The sequence below is a fragment of the Colletotrichum godetiae genome (genome assembly GCF_030913485.1).
Source record: "Colletotrichum godetiae strain CBS 193.32 chromosome Unknown BDP55scaffold_23, whole genome shotgun sequence".
Classification (NCBI taxonomy): Eukaryota; Fungi; Ascomycota; class Sordariomycetes; order Glomerellales; family Glomerellaceae; genus Colletotrichum; species Colletotrichum godetiae.
The window spans coordinates 624215-637479 of record NW_026851271.1 but is presented as its reverse complement, the minus strand read 5'-3'; the positions used below and the strand labels follow the sequence as shown (position 1 = coordinate 637479).

At 53.5% G+C, this 13265-nt stretch overlaps 7 protein-coding genes across 7 annotated transcripts; 2 read left to right on the top strand and 5 right to left on the bottom strand.

The window, feature by feature from the left end:
• Positions 1–725: 725 nt before the first annotated feature.
• On the top strand, positions 726–1331 carry BDP55DRAFT_694422 (tetratricopeptide; the record flags this gene model as incomplete). Its single annotated transcript, XM_060577355.1, has 1 exon — positions 726–1331. The coding sequence occupies one exon, from the start codon at positions 726–728 to the stop codon at positions 1329–1331; it is 606 nt and encodes a 201-aa protein (XP_060429083.1).
• Positions 1332–2365: 1034 nt separating this feature from the next.
• BDP55DRAFT_553462 (uncharacterized protein) lies at positions 2366–3039 on the bottom strand (the record flags this gene model as incomplete). Its single annotated transcript, XM_060569294.1, has 2 exons — positions 2366–2665; positions 2995–3039. The coding sequence occupies 2 exons, from the start codon at positions 3037–3039 to the stop codon at positions 2366–2368; spliced, it is 345 nt and encodes a 114-aa protein (XP_060429082.1).
• A 152-nt stretch (positions 3040–3191) lies between these two features.
• On the bottom strand, positions 3192–4360 carry BDP55DRAFT_168291 (uncharacterized protein). The gene is made up of 2 exons (XM_060565737.1): positions 4095–4360; positions 3192–3989 (listed from the first exon to the last, which is right to left on the bottom strand). The coding sequence occupies exons 1-2, from the start codon at positions 4163–4165 to the stop codon at positions 3344–3346; spliced, it is 717 nt and encodes a 238-aa protein (XP_060429081.1). The 5' UTR covers positions 4166–4360; the 3' UTR covers positions 3192–3343.
• Positions 3916–4661, bottom strand: BDP55DRAFT_665766 (uncharacterized protein; the record flags this gene model as incomplete). Its single annotated transcript, XM_060575062.1, has 1 exon — positions 3916–4661. A coding segment is annotated over one exon (410 nt), but the record flags the coding sequence as incomplete, so codon positions are not given.
• Positions 4662–5542: 881 nt separating this feature from the next.
• Positions 5543–5979, top strand: BDP55DRAFT_168009 (uncharacterized protein). The gene has a single exon (XM_060565734.1). It carries the CDS (start codon positions 5661–5663, stop codon positions 5913–5915), a length of 255 nt encoding a protein of 84 aa, XP_060429079.1. The 5' UTR covers positions 5543–5660; the 3' UTR covers positions 5916–5979.
• A 3341-nt stretch (positions 5980–9320) lies between these two features.
• On the bottom strand, positions 9321–12417 carry BDP55DRAFT_168039 (uncharacterized protein). The gene is made up of 4 exons (XM_060565735.1): positions 12202–12417; positions 11941–12144; positions 10388–11866; positions 9321–10323 (listed from the first exon to the last, which is right to left on the bottom strand). Exons 2-4 carry the CDS (start codon positions 12101–12103, stop codon positions 9572–9574), a joined length of 2394 nt encoding a protein of 797 aa, XP_060429078.1. The 5' UTR covers positions 12104–12144; positions 12202–12417; the 3' UTR covers positions 9321–9571.
• BDP55DRAFT_168143 (uncharacterized protein) lies at positions 12139–13205 on the bottom strand. The gene is made up of 2 exons (XM_060565736.1): positions 13018–13205; positions 12139–12899 (listed from the first exon to the last, which is right to left on the bottom strand). Exon 2 carries the CDS (start codon positions 12852–12854, stop codon positions 12171–12173), a length of 684 nt encoding a protein of 227 aa, XP_060429077.1. The 5' UTR covers positions 12855–12899; positions 13018–13205; the 3' UTR covers positions 12139–12170.
• Positions 13206–13265: the final 60 nt, after the last annotated feature.

Genomic DNA, 13265 nt, shown 5'->3' with positions numbered 1-13265 from the left:
GAACTTGGATCCAGCTGGAACCATCATCGCCAACTTTCTTTCAACATGAAAGGTTAATTGGTTTCATTCAACATTAGAGATACCCAACAAGAGAAAAGAAAAAAACTTTTGCAAATGCTTCCAGGCAGAACGGAGATGACCGCAAAGCTCCCCGAGTAACTCAGAACTCTCGGGCTAGGGTAGAACCCAGACTAGCCACAACTGTGATTTGCCAAGAAAGACACTCAAAATCGACCTCAAACGTAAGATAGACCCAAGAACGAAATGAAAGACTGTTCCCTCAACCAAAAGGAATGGAAAGTCAAGCCTCGGTGTCATTATTACTAACGGCCAAGAGGTGAGCGAGGTGAAGAAGATGGGGCTTCGGTCACCAAGGTAGGCCCGCCTCACCTTGATCCAAGCTATCAGCACGTGATGGCGCGCCCGGACCCGATAAGGAGGACCTCCAGAGAAGTGTCCTCTAAATGTCACAAAAGGTCGGCCGGCCACCTCGACCCCGGATCGACAGCTGGCAATAAACCACCCCCTCGAAGCAACCACCGCGACCACTCCTTGCCCACGATCGCAGTCCTCTTCGTACTCTTCACTCTTTACGACTTAAGATACCCGGACGCGACTACTCGAATACTCCTAGTACTAAAGGCACAACTGACGGCCTCGCGACCTTGCGACTCGCACCAAACAAACCACACATTGTCACACCCACAAACAACCCACCGCCCAACATGACAGACCTCACGCACTTCGACCTCCTCCCCCTCCAACTAGACCCCCAATCCAAATCCCTCTCCTCAACCTCGTCCTCGCGCGCCCTCGCCGCCGAGCTCTCCCAACTAAACGCCCTCCACCGCTCCCTCATCTCCGACACAACAACCCAGCACGGCGTGCCCCCGCCGCCCATGCCCGTGAACCCCAAACGCTCCGCCCAGGTCGCCAAGCTCCGCGACAGCGGCAACGCAGAGTTCCACAAGAAAAAGTACGGCGACGCCATCAAGTTCTATACCTTGGGTCTGCAAATGGCCCTCACCCGCCCGCTCTGGGAACCCTCCCAGCTCGTCCGCGAGGAAGTCTCAGGTTTGTACGCCAACAGGGCGCAGGCGCACATGGCGCTGCAGCAGTGGGCCGAGGGCTCCGTCGACGCCGAGGCCAGCGTCGAGGCGCGTAAGGTCGGCAACGCAAAGGCGTGGTGGCGCCGTGGAAGGTGTCTGATGGAGATGGGTAGGTTGGAGGAGGCGAGGGAGTGGGTTGGCAAGGCTCTCGAGTACGAGGGCGAGGAGGGCGAGCTTGTTGCGCAGTACAAGGAGATTGAGGCCCGTTTGGAGAAGGCGTAAAGTCTGAAAAGGCATACGACTTTTGAAAAAAGGGGACAAGTTCTACACAAGGACCGATGAAGTAAAGAGACATTTCACTTGAAACACTCAAGACGTTTATGCGCAGATAAATGCATACGGCAAGAGGGGCATGGAGCCTTGCAACGGGGGGGAGAGGGAGGGAGAGGCTAGGGGCCTGGTTGAACAGTCTCGGGCTTCTGTTTACTGGCAGCGTATAATACCCATGAGAGAGCCGCCTCGCGCCTGGAGATGGAGAGCCCGGGTAGACGCAATGATTTGGTGGGCTAAAGAATCCTTGGGCACATGTGGCCACTCTTGGCGTGAGTTGTCCTCGACTTTGATACAGGCTTGTTTGTTACTAGCTACTACAAACATGTCTAGCAATGCGGCATCATTTGCGACATTCGCGCAAAGCAAATAAGCCAGGCTGGATATCACGAGGAAACATCGTGGGGTGAATGGGGTTATTGGGCATTTCTAGTATACCATAGGTACCACTTCGTGTACACCCCAGTTTCGTTCAAGGAAACCCCCCATGCCATGATCCCAAGTCTTTGCGATAGACTCAACGAGTAATGCCTCTCGGAGTAGGAAATATGTAACGCAGCCGGAGCATCGCAATAAACCATTTAAACAGTATGCACGGGATGCCATCATTGCGCCGTTGGCGCTCCAGCCATCCTCTGGATATCCCAACAAACTAAAATCACTCTTCACAACTTGATTGTTTCCACGGTGACCAGTTCCCAAGTCTCAGTCCAAATCCCATATCCATTACCCCTGCGTGTGTCCATCCAGAGGTGTATCGTCTGCCTCATCTCGTCGTGGGCGATGTTATACGACGGGGTCGTCCTCGGGTACAGCGAGGTGTCTAGCCGGGCAGCATCAGGTTCAAATCCCATTTCTGTCGTCTTATGTTCGTGTAGTAGGTGGCCCATGACGGTCTGGTTCCGACTGCTGTGTTCGTTTGGGTTGTGCGGTGAATATGGCCTGCCACGGCCGGTTTTTCGAGGTAAAGGTTGCTCGACAGTCTCCTACGCGGCCTGAGCAGGCTTCTCGTTCAAGGTCTTGCCGCGCGGCCGCATGACGGCATCTTGGCTGCTCATTCTCCGGTCCAGCGCGCGTTCCAGTTTGGCACCCAGGGCCAGCTTGCTCAAGTTTGCGCTCTTCTCCTCGCTCAGAGTGACTCTTTGGGAGCTGAGGGCCTTGTTCTCCATACGGTCGAGGCCGACAGCAATGTCGGTGATCTCGGCGTGAGCCGAATCGTTTGTCTGGATGGTGTTGGCAAATGAGGGCGCCATGCTATACGTGCTGTATCGCACAGAGGTACGCACCTGAGGGGGGGTTTCTGTTAGTACGGCGGTCATTTTTGATCGTGTTTGAAGAGGACGGCACAGAGGGAGGATTAAAGTGAGCAAGAAAGAGGGTCGGCTAGAGGTAGGTAATAGGTAGTAATAGGATTGGATAGGAATGGGTCAAAAGGCAAACAAGATCGGATAGGTGGGTAGCTTGGGGGGGAGGACCGGGATTTGCGGCGTCCAAGTGCAAAAAGGGCAAAGGGGCGGTTGCGAGCGAGGCGAAGCAGGTGAGAACAGACGCAAGACAGATGCAGGTAGGGCAGGTAGGGCGAAAAAAGGCAACATCAGGAGAGGAACAAACGTACAGAGGGAGCCATGATGGGACGAGAAGAATCGAGCGAGGTAGGCATTGTGTTGATTTTTTTTTGGGTTTGGTGAGATCCCTGCGCAAAAAAGGTTCGTGTCGATGTGGCCGTCCAGTCTCAACTATGGTTCGAGTTTCCACAGGCCAGGGCTTGCTTCACGACTGTCGGACCAGGCAAGCAGGCGAGCCGAACAGGGCGAAGGCGAATTGACACTGATTGGGTTGTTGGCAGATTGGGATGATTGCAGTGAGGTGCAGGATATGCTGCTGGACACGGTGCTCTTTGCGGTAGGAGGGAGCGGTCTCCGGTGGACGTGAACCCGTGAAGGTGAAGGCGGACGTGAGCGACTTCAGTCGTTCCTTGGTGTGTTCTCCGTTCGCTTCGGGGGTGTGCGTGTGGGCGCGTGTGGGTTTGACCGTTGGCGTAAAAAGATTAAACGCTGTGAGGTCACTGGGAGAGCAAGATTGCGGAAAATCAGGGACCTGCAGGCTTGTCCTTGGACCTTGGTTGGCAGGTTTGGTGTCTCGACAGGAGCGAAGTTGTCTACACGGAGGCGAGATGGAGGCGACTTGTCGGTCGGGGGGGGACGATCGATGGGTCTGCGCCGGGGGTTTTGAGCCTTGAGGTAGTACCGTGGACGTTGAAGCTCTGAAGTGGTCCAGAAAAAAAAGCAGAAAAAGGGAGCGAGTGGTTGATTGATGACGGAGAAGGAGTGGGTTAATTGAGAGGAGGGATTCGGGAAGACGAAGAGGAGAACGGAGGACGGAGGACGGGTCCAGATGCAGATTGGGGAGTCGCGGCAGGAGCGAGGGGAGCATGGAAATAATATCAGGCAGGCACACTGCTGTGGATCCGCGCCTGCCTTTTTCTTGCTGCCCTTCACCCTTTTCCAGTCCGCCACGTCTTCCCGTCTCCTGGAGACTGGAGTGCTCCCTCCTGCCTGACCTGGGAGTTTGGGACTGGACTGAAGAACGGAGGCCGGGAGTGGACGGAGCCTGGGACGCGCTAAGCAAGGCCACCTGGAGAAGGCGGGCAGGCGAGCAGGCGGGCTAGCCAGGCCAGGCACACATTCTCTCCTTGCCTCTCAGTACCTGACTGACCCATTGGTAGGTACCTGACAGGAGTACCTACCTCTTTCTCTCCCAACTGGACTGTTCAGTGCCCGGGACATGGAAGGCACGGCACAACAAGTACGTACTCTCAGCACTTTCCCTTCAGGTACCTGATGAGGTGTGTAATGATTCGAGGTGACGATCGTCAGATGTCAAGATGATAGAGGCAGGCACGGAGACAATACATGACACAAGTACCTGGTATGGAAAGGGGCCAAAAGAGAGAGGCAGGGCCCATTTGAGAAGGGGGCTCATTGATCCCAAAGCGATTAGGTAGAAAGCACGGCAGGAAGGAGGTTGCGGAAGTCACGATCAACGGGAAGGAGAATGACACTGGTGACTGCCCTGAACTAAAAAAGGTATTCGTACGGATACTGGAGGAAAGAACGCTGGACTTCTGTCTTGCACCTGCAGCAGGACGCACCTGCGCTACTGTCACTTGAGATAGGCTAAGCAGAAAGGAGGAAGTAGCCATGTGCAGAACAGGGATCAGGAGGGGAAGAAGGGACAGGGGTTGAACCAACACCAACGAATGAACATTGTCTTCTGTCATGCAATCCCCCACTCAGGCACGGCGAGGGTGATGAGGCATGCCGCACGCACCACATTTGACTGAGCCTGACAGCAGGGCCAATCCATGTCTTTCATGGCCGTTTTGCCCGATCAACAACGTGAGACGTGCACCGCGACTGCAAGAGAGATGGGTGATGAACTTGATGAGGTGCAGATTTGGGTACGAACGCTGAATACAGATAAATTTGAGAGTACCGTCTCGAAACGAATCACATCACAATTAGCGCTGCAGCATCGGTCATACTTCCTTTGCGGGACTCAGCTGCTATCAGATACCTCGTCTCTATCTAATGTATTCCTATCGACTCTGTCTCTCAAGATGCCCTCAGGGGCTTCCCATCATGGCATCTTCCGAATCCTGTCTACACGGGCCGCAGAAGAGTCAGAGATCCTGAGCTGTGCATAACACAACACTTATCAAAGAGTGTCATGTTCCCATCATACCGAAATCGGCCTGCTCGGTTAGGCTTGCGAATAGCTCGGTGCTTTGCTAATGTAAACCTCTGCAAAGGAGTCAAATAATATCTGTACAGACAGATACAAGTACAGATGTGGATAGGTTGATGGATTAACTCATTGCATCTTTTTCAATTGTTCGTGTGGTTGTACAGAGAGCAGTTGGGGCGTGTCTCATCTCACTCTCAGTCTCATTCTTGATCCCACCCTCAATCTCACAGATAACACGAACAATGAATGACATGAGATAAACCATGGCAGGGCCAGACCGGGTTCCTTCCCTCATCATGACACACCAACTTCAACCTAAAATGTTGCATTTTCCAGATTTTCCCGCCTGCCACTTTCCTCTCCCGTCTCCGATGGTACGGATACTTACACCAGCTATCCGTAATGTTCCCGTCCCTTCTATCCCCTTCCCTCTGAAGTGTGCACATCGGGTGTCTTGTTTCTTCCGTCTCTCCCACAAACCTTGAATTACACCAGACAGCATCGGCCGCATCTCAATCCCACATTCCATGGGCCATGCCGTGCAGAAACATTCCGCTTCCCTTCAGGGCCTACCTGGCACCGGCACGGCACAGACTGTTCAGGGCATCCCCTGTCCTATTCTGCATTATTCCGAAGAAAAATCGCCCATTGTCTGGATCCTTGGCCTCGCCTTGTCGTCGCCTCCGTCCCTGGCCACCATCAGCCTGCGTCCGCCGTCCACCACTGACCAGTCCTCCTCAGGCTCCTCTCTTTTCGACCGCATGCGTCGACCTGCAGTCCGACAGCTGAAGAAACATGTGTGCTAATCAAAGAAACCTCGACAGAATGCAGTCAACTCGCTTGCCAAAACCAGCCGCCCTCGCCGCCTTCAATTCTTCAACCTTCAACGCGTCCCCTTCTTTATCAAACCACCGCTCTACCCGACTTGCCGACATTCGCCCCCTCTGTCTGTAAGCAGCCCGCTGCCCAGCGGTCGAGTCTCGTCCTGGAAGCCATAGAGTCCCCACAGGGATACCGAGTAAGAGTACACCGGTGCACAGGGAGACTTGCCGTGTACGCAGTAAAGGCGCTGCCCAGGACAGCCCGAAGCACAGGGATCGTGACTCCGATTCCGAATGAGAAACCAAACGGCAAAACGCTGCCCGCGCGAGCCGATCACCACGCGTCTAACAGTCGCTGTATAAGCGTGGACACTCACAATAACAAAATCACCGTCCGTCCCATCCTCTTTTCGCATTGTGAGCAGCATCGAGTTCCGACCATTCCAGGAGGCCCGAGAGCCGCTTCGAACAACCATTAAACCTACAACAGGCAATTCGATCCCGCATTTTGCAGACTCCGACTCTTCTACCCAGTCGGCCTCATACCCACTTGACCTCACCATTAGGCACCTCAAAGGCACTTGTCCAGGAACGCATCGCCAATTCCACGTGTCGCTTACATCGATTGAGTTCGGGCCTCCCTCTCGAATCGCGCCCCTAGTGGCCCACAGGCAGAGTCCTTGGGACACGAACTCGGCATCGCATCCGTCTAGTGACAAACCCCAAGTAACAGCTCTCTCACCAGAAAACTGGACCTTGACTTAAATTGCGAGAGATTGGCTTCGAGCTACCAGCGCTATCGTACGAATTGACGCCCACTGACTGACACCGCCGGCCGTACGTGCAGGCTCAGCCAACCACCAGCTAGCCTGTCTTGTGTCGGCCACTGTCAAACAGCCGGTGGCTTTTGATGTTGCGGTTGTTTTTCGATGTGGCCTAGTCCTCCTCACCCTCGTCCACCTTCGTGTTTGAACTCACTGCCGATCCTCTTGGCCCGGACAGGCCCAAAGACCCTGAGAACCCCCGTCAAAGTCATATGTATTCTTCTTGGGCCTTGGGGGGCGACAACTTCCCAATCGCAATATCCAAGCAGTAGCCAGCGTGACACCGGATTAGTGCCGCCAACGTCAGCGCCTTCGGGCACCAAGCTTAGCTCCTCACAAGCGGGGTCTCTAACTTGAATATGGCGCTCATGATGGCTTGGCTTCGGGACCGACGAGCTCCACGACCATAAGGCCTGATTGAAAACGGTCAAATAATGGCGATTACTCTTGTTAGACTTGAATCCTGTCGATCGGCATCTTGCGAGACCAGCCACCTCCGGCAGTTCTCTGCGATGCCCTCGTGCTTCTCGACCAGTCTACGGAGTACTGGCCCGGGAATGGCAATCATTGTCTGAGATGTACGCACACGAGGCTCGTCTCAGAGATTCAGACGGGCTATCGTCTTCATGTTGGCCACCTTCTCGCGCCATCATCACCACTAGACTCAACTCCTCAGACCACTTTCGATGTGACTCTGGCCTGACCAAACACGCCATTGGATGTTTCCCCTCATCCCCTTCCTCCATCGACTTGTACCTTGCTACTGCATGCACCGCACGTGGCAGACACATCCATACCTGGCCGCTAAACTTCACCTGGAACTCGTGGACCACATGGATCTTCAACGGACGACACGTTCCCATCGACAATACGGCCAACCATATCGCTGCCATGGTCGACTATTGCCTGCCGTGGAGAATTTAACTTTGCAATATCTTGGTCCTTCTGAAGCTTCATCAATGAATATGTTTCCAACGAATCGCGAAAGTCACCCAAGAAACTTTTCATGATTCAGGCCCTGGGTTGGTTCAAGATTGGCCTCTGGGAGCCTCCCCCCGATCAATTAATCCTCGATCCACCATCATTCGGCCGTAGAGCTATCTCGGACATCACAATCTGCCAGACCGGCCTGTATGATTGAAGGTTTCCATCGTCGGGTTTCACTAGGCATGTTGGTTCCAGTCATGCTCGTTTTCGGACAATCCCGCCCCATGGCACACATTTGACTCCGTGCTTATAGCGTATGCGAAGCTTTGTGGTTCTTCAATTTGGTACGGAGCATGAAGTAGGTTGCATGCATCCGGCTTGCCCACCGGGTCCAGAGCGATCACAAGAGGCTCGAGTCATGGCATCACTAGCTAGAACTTCAAATTGCCCCAAATATCCGACTGGGGTGACCACCAACACCGTAAGGGTTGGGAAGCTGGGACAAACGGCCACCCACTCAAGCGGTCCGAGTCCCCTCCTCCACGTGGTATCCCGCAGCCTGGTTACAGAATCTTGGGAGCCTTATCCACTGTCAACGCTTGTTCGGGATGAAGCTTGGGTCGGTGAGCAGTATCGAGAGACGACGGGGCCTTTGCTTATGGATTTAAACCTTGACAGGATTCATAGAGCCTACAATAAGCTACGTGTTACTATGCCCGCCATCGACTAAGCACCGAGGTACAACTCCCACCCCTGATACGGATAGTAAACGCAAACCATCGCCTCCTTGACAAGTGCCGCACTTTGAGGCGTAGGTATCATCGCTTCGAGGACACAGACACTGACCTCGATGGACCCCCGCAGCTAACGTCTCCAGCCGCAAGTCAGCCGTGTTTGCGTGCGACGCTGCGTCGTGTGTGGTGGGCATCAACAAGTCTGTTGTCATTTCGAAACAGATTCGCTTGGGTGCTTACAACCTATTTGAGTTTATCCCTCAATCTGATTATTTCAGGCCTTGTTATCCGTACTTATCTCGTCGACATGGTCACCGGCACTGAGACGCACCTCGCTAGCCATCTTGATCGAGTGAACTGAGTCGTGACGAAGGGCGGTCAGCCAGCAATCCACGCATGCCCCATGGTACTTCCCACGAATCGCTCGAGTCTGATAAACCACAGATTGTCAGTAAACTGCTGTCAAGTTTCTCAAGTTTCGGGCGGCAGCAGTGATTCGAAAGCGCGGTTCACGATGCCGTGCCTATCAATATCTGGTGGTGCCAGCTCGTCATCAAAAACCCCCGCGGTAAGCTTGCGCATGGACCAAGCAGCACCTGGATGCGCCCTGGCTTACCGGCGGTTTGCCACAGGGTAATTGTGAAGTCTGCCGCCATGGTGTACTCCGTAGATGTATTCGCGAGCTTTAAGGCAGGGACTAGCTTGATCAGAGGTTGACGGGGTGGTTTACAGATCTTGATACTGACACAAGCCGATACTTTGTTCCGTCTTTGCTACCTTCCCTTGCGAAGAACGCAGCATCACCGAACAACTCGTCAGGCGCATCTAGTCATTGATCCGCGCTCCTTTGAACATCTAGAAAAATAACGGGTGACTCACATGGTGGTGCTTGACGAGACAAATACTAGGAAATAGAGAGAGCCTGAGTCTGACTATTTTTCTATCGACTCCCTCGGATTACTAGCTGGTAACGAACTTAACCTTGTCTCCACATCCATCATTACTAACCAACGTTCAACCTCTCCTCATTGCCATCAAAACACCGACGCTCACTTAACTAATAGAATGGGAGACAAAACGCAAAAACCAGCCGCAACTATTGAACGAATTCAAAGAAAATCAAGAGAGCTCAGGTGATACTAAGGCGGCGGTGCCGGTACATAGGGTGTGCCATTGGTTGGTGGTAGATTATCATTTCCATCGAAGTCGTCGTCCACGTCGTCCACGTCGTCCACGTCGTTCACGTCGTCCCCATCATCCCCTTCATCACCATCATAACCATAGTCTTTGTCGTCCTCCTCGTCTTCGTCGTGCTCGTCAGACAAGTCGGACACATCAGAGTCTACATTCGGCCGACTCTCCACGGGCGTATACGTCGTCCCAGCTTCCTCTTCAGGACCAAGCTTCACGAGGGCCAGCTCCTCTTTGGACGTAGCCCACTCGGCAAAATGCCCCTTTAGCGTACGGATCCCACAGGGGAACCTCTCCTTGGAGTGTCTACCTCTCATGAACATACCCAACTCATTCTCGGCTTTGCTTTGACTCCCGGGATCTTCCGCGGCCCAAATCTCAGCCGTCTCAAGAATTCGTCGCCAGTTCACCTCAAAGTGGCGGGACACGACCTCGAACCAAGGATTATACTCGACCGGCTTGGCGTTTTTGCGCAGATGGAGCCAGTGGCTCATAGCGAAGACGAGGGTATCGGCGCGCATCTCCGTCTTGTACACCAGTGAGGCTGTTGGTGAGAATGTCTGATTAGGTTCGTTCCATACCGGGTCCGGGTTAAAAATCATGGCTTGAACGGAAACAAGGAGTTGAAGGAGGGTGGACTTTTTTGGGTCCCAGATTTCAGTGGCGCTGCCTTCCCAGGTACCGAGGAGGGAGAAACAGACTATTAGCAAAAGTTAGCGATGATTCATGACGGTACGGGTGGGTAATCAAGGGAGCTCCCGTACCTCTGCCACTGGGGTACAGGTTCGGGTTGAACTCTCGACGACTGTACGTCGTTCTAAAAACCATCTTTGGTGGCCTCGCCGGATAATCGAGAGGGCAGAATAGGTCAAATTCGAAGAGTCCATTCTCGTAGGGCGTGTCTTCGGGTCCGACGATGAGGACCTTCATGGCGTCCAACCGCGTGCCATCATAGCGAACAAAGATGCCGTCGGGGAGTGTAGTTCGCAGCATGGAGAGCTCCATGACGAGCTTCTTCATACGGCCGTGGGCGGTGGCTTCCGAGACTGGAAGGGCAATTTTATAGTCACTCAGCCAGCTTTCTGACTCCATACCCTGTAGCTTATTCTCGCTGAGCCATTGCCGGGCGGCTGCGAGTTTTTCTCGCTTGTCGTCAGGGATGGTAGGTGGTCCTGCTGACGACGAAGCAGTGTATAGTGAATGGGTCAGAGAGGCAGAAGTGCTTCCTTCGTCAATAGTCACTTCCGTCTTGAACTTTTTCGAATGATCTTCTTCGAGTTGCTGATAAGTATCGCAGATACGGTCGCACATGAGTATCGTCTGCGAAAGGCTCCCGAAAACGGGTTTGTAGAGTCGCTTCACCGATTCCGCCTGGAGTCTCAAGGCAGAGAGTAGGCTTACCAACGACTTGAGCGTTTCTTGAGGCTGCTCCTGCTTCTCGCACAGCTCCTCCGCTTTCCTCTTTCCCTTCACCTTGTCACTGGAGCTTGAAGATCTATCTGGCACCGGAAGAGGGCGATCCCCGAAGCAGACTGGCAATAAAGTGTGTGCGAGGTGATAGTTAATTCGAACATCACAGACCAGCGAAGCCGTGGAGGGATGTGCTGAGATCACATGGAGAAAGTCGAACAGGGCTTGATACGGGAGTCCTTGTTGCATGATCTGTTCCATGCTATCGTCTCGGAGAAGCTCGGCCATCCTCACCATCAGTGGGCTTCGGCGAGCCATGACCATCAACAACGGGTGGGGGTTGCGATCGAACTGGTGAGCCATGGAAGTTGAAGGCCATGCTATCGAGAGTGCGGCGAGGAGCCTGGGTAAAAGTTTCATGCTATTCTCGAGCTTCTCACGACGATTACGGACAACCTCATTCGGCTCCTCTCTCTTTCCATAGACCTCGCCCGTCGCGTAGCCCGTACCTTTGGATGTGCCGTCGTCATCGCTGCTTTTGAAGAAGGCCTTGAACTTCGACTCGGACCTTCTCTCGGCTTTTGGGGACTTCTCAATCGCCTCCACTTGTGAGTCTTGAAAGATGGAGACCTGCGGGTTTGCATCGTGGGCGATCGGGCCGCAAAAGAGGACAAAGATGTGGAAGAGTCGACCCTCGGGGCAGCACCATTTGGTTGACTTGGAACGGGCGAAAGGTGTCTTCAAACTGTCTCCCATTCTGGAGCATGTCATACAGTAAGATGTCCCACAAAAACACTTCACATAGTGACTGCCCTGTGCGATAGACTTTCGATCTGAGAGTCAAGATTGTTAGTTATGGGCGGTGGAGAGGTCTATAGGGCAACCATGAGACACCTGTGGAACGAACCTCGAAGAATTTCCCCGGCGTGTTGGAAGATGGTGCTGCTCCCAATGTCGACGCCACGTTTGCAATTCGGACATGAGCGGGCCGTCGCAGATCTGATGAAGCGGCGAAGAACTTCTTCCTCTTCCTGGCACGACGGATTCGGAGACGAAAATTCCTGGATCATCGAGGCGCTTTGCTGGTAATCTTCGGAAGGTCTGAGGCTGACTTGGCTATGAGCTTTTTGAAAGTTATTAGTTGAGGGCAAACATTGACGGCACGTACGGAGGGAATAGTGGTGTTGGTAACGGCCTTTGAGAACGGCCCAGAACGAGGCTGTGATGGTAAGTTAGCAGCTTCGATATGGGATGGAATGTCTGGACGGTGGTAAGATCGTAAGGCCGAGATGCTACCCATGCAGTCGGCGTTCTGTTATTGATATGATGGTCTGGGGCTTGCCACAATTGTGTGTTCAAAGACCCCGAGACGGCGTTTCCATCCACTGACGTGACCGGTGAACGGGCAGAGTCTAGGTCGTTGTATGCTAATCCTGCATCTCCCTCATGACTTAGCCATAAAGGCCTAATATCTGCGCTGGAGGACGACGGTGTTGCGTGCTGTGGCTGCGCCAATGGCTGGAAGACAGGGGAGCGAGGATTCAACGGCATCCCGCTGCTCTTACCCTTTCCATTCGCCTTAATCTTCATTATCTTTGCGATCCTAGACCGTATGGTTCGCTTTTCGGCCTTGGAAGATGAGGCCGGATTATCGGGTACGTTCGCGTCGCCCGGTGGACGGGCTATCTGAACTTTTCCCTTCGTTGCAAATTCCTTCTCCTTGCGTCGCTTGCGGAGGGCCTTATGAGGCCAAATAATGCGATGAAACATGAAAATAAGTGTAAGTGTAGAGAAGAGGGCGAGCAGAAGGGCTATCCACATCTCTATAGGCTTGACGGCCTGCCAAATCGAGGGTTGGGGAGAAGTCTAGGGGCAAGTAGTCGCATCGAGAAGTCAGAAAAGAAGGAGAAGAGAAACGAAGAGAAGCAAGCGGGCGCGGGCTCTTCCGAGCGACGTCTGCCTCATTATATACCACTTTACTAACTGAGTTTGTGATCGGATTGGGTCCCCAGGGTTCCGTCCTGGTCCTAGAGCCTGGGAACCGGACGGCCTAGAAGACACCCGTGCCGCGTTGCGATACTTTGTTCCTCCCGTTTTTCGTTTCTTTTGGTAAACCAAGGCCCTCCGGGTTCGAGATGAACTATCCGAGCAGCACGGAGCAGGAGAGGCAAGTGGATGCGATAGTTTATATACAACTCGGCTTCAAGGTAGGTAGAATATTTACAGGAAGAT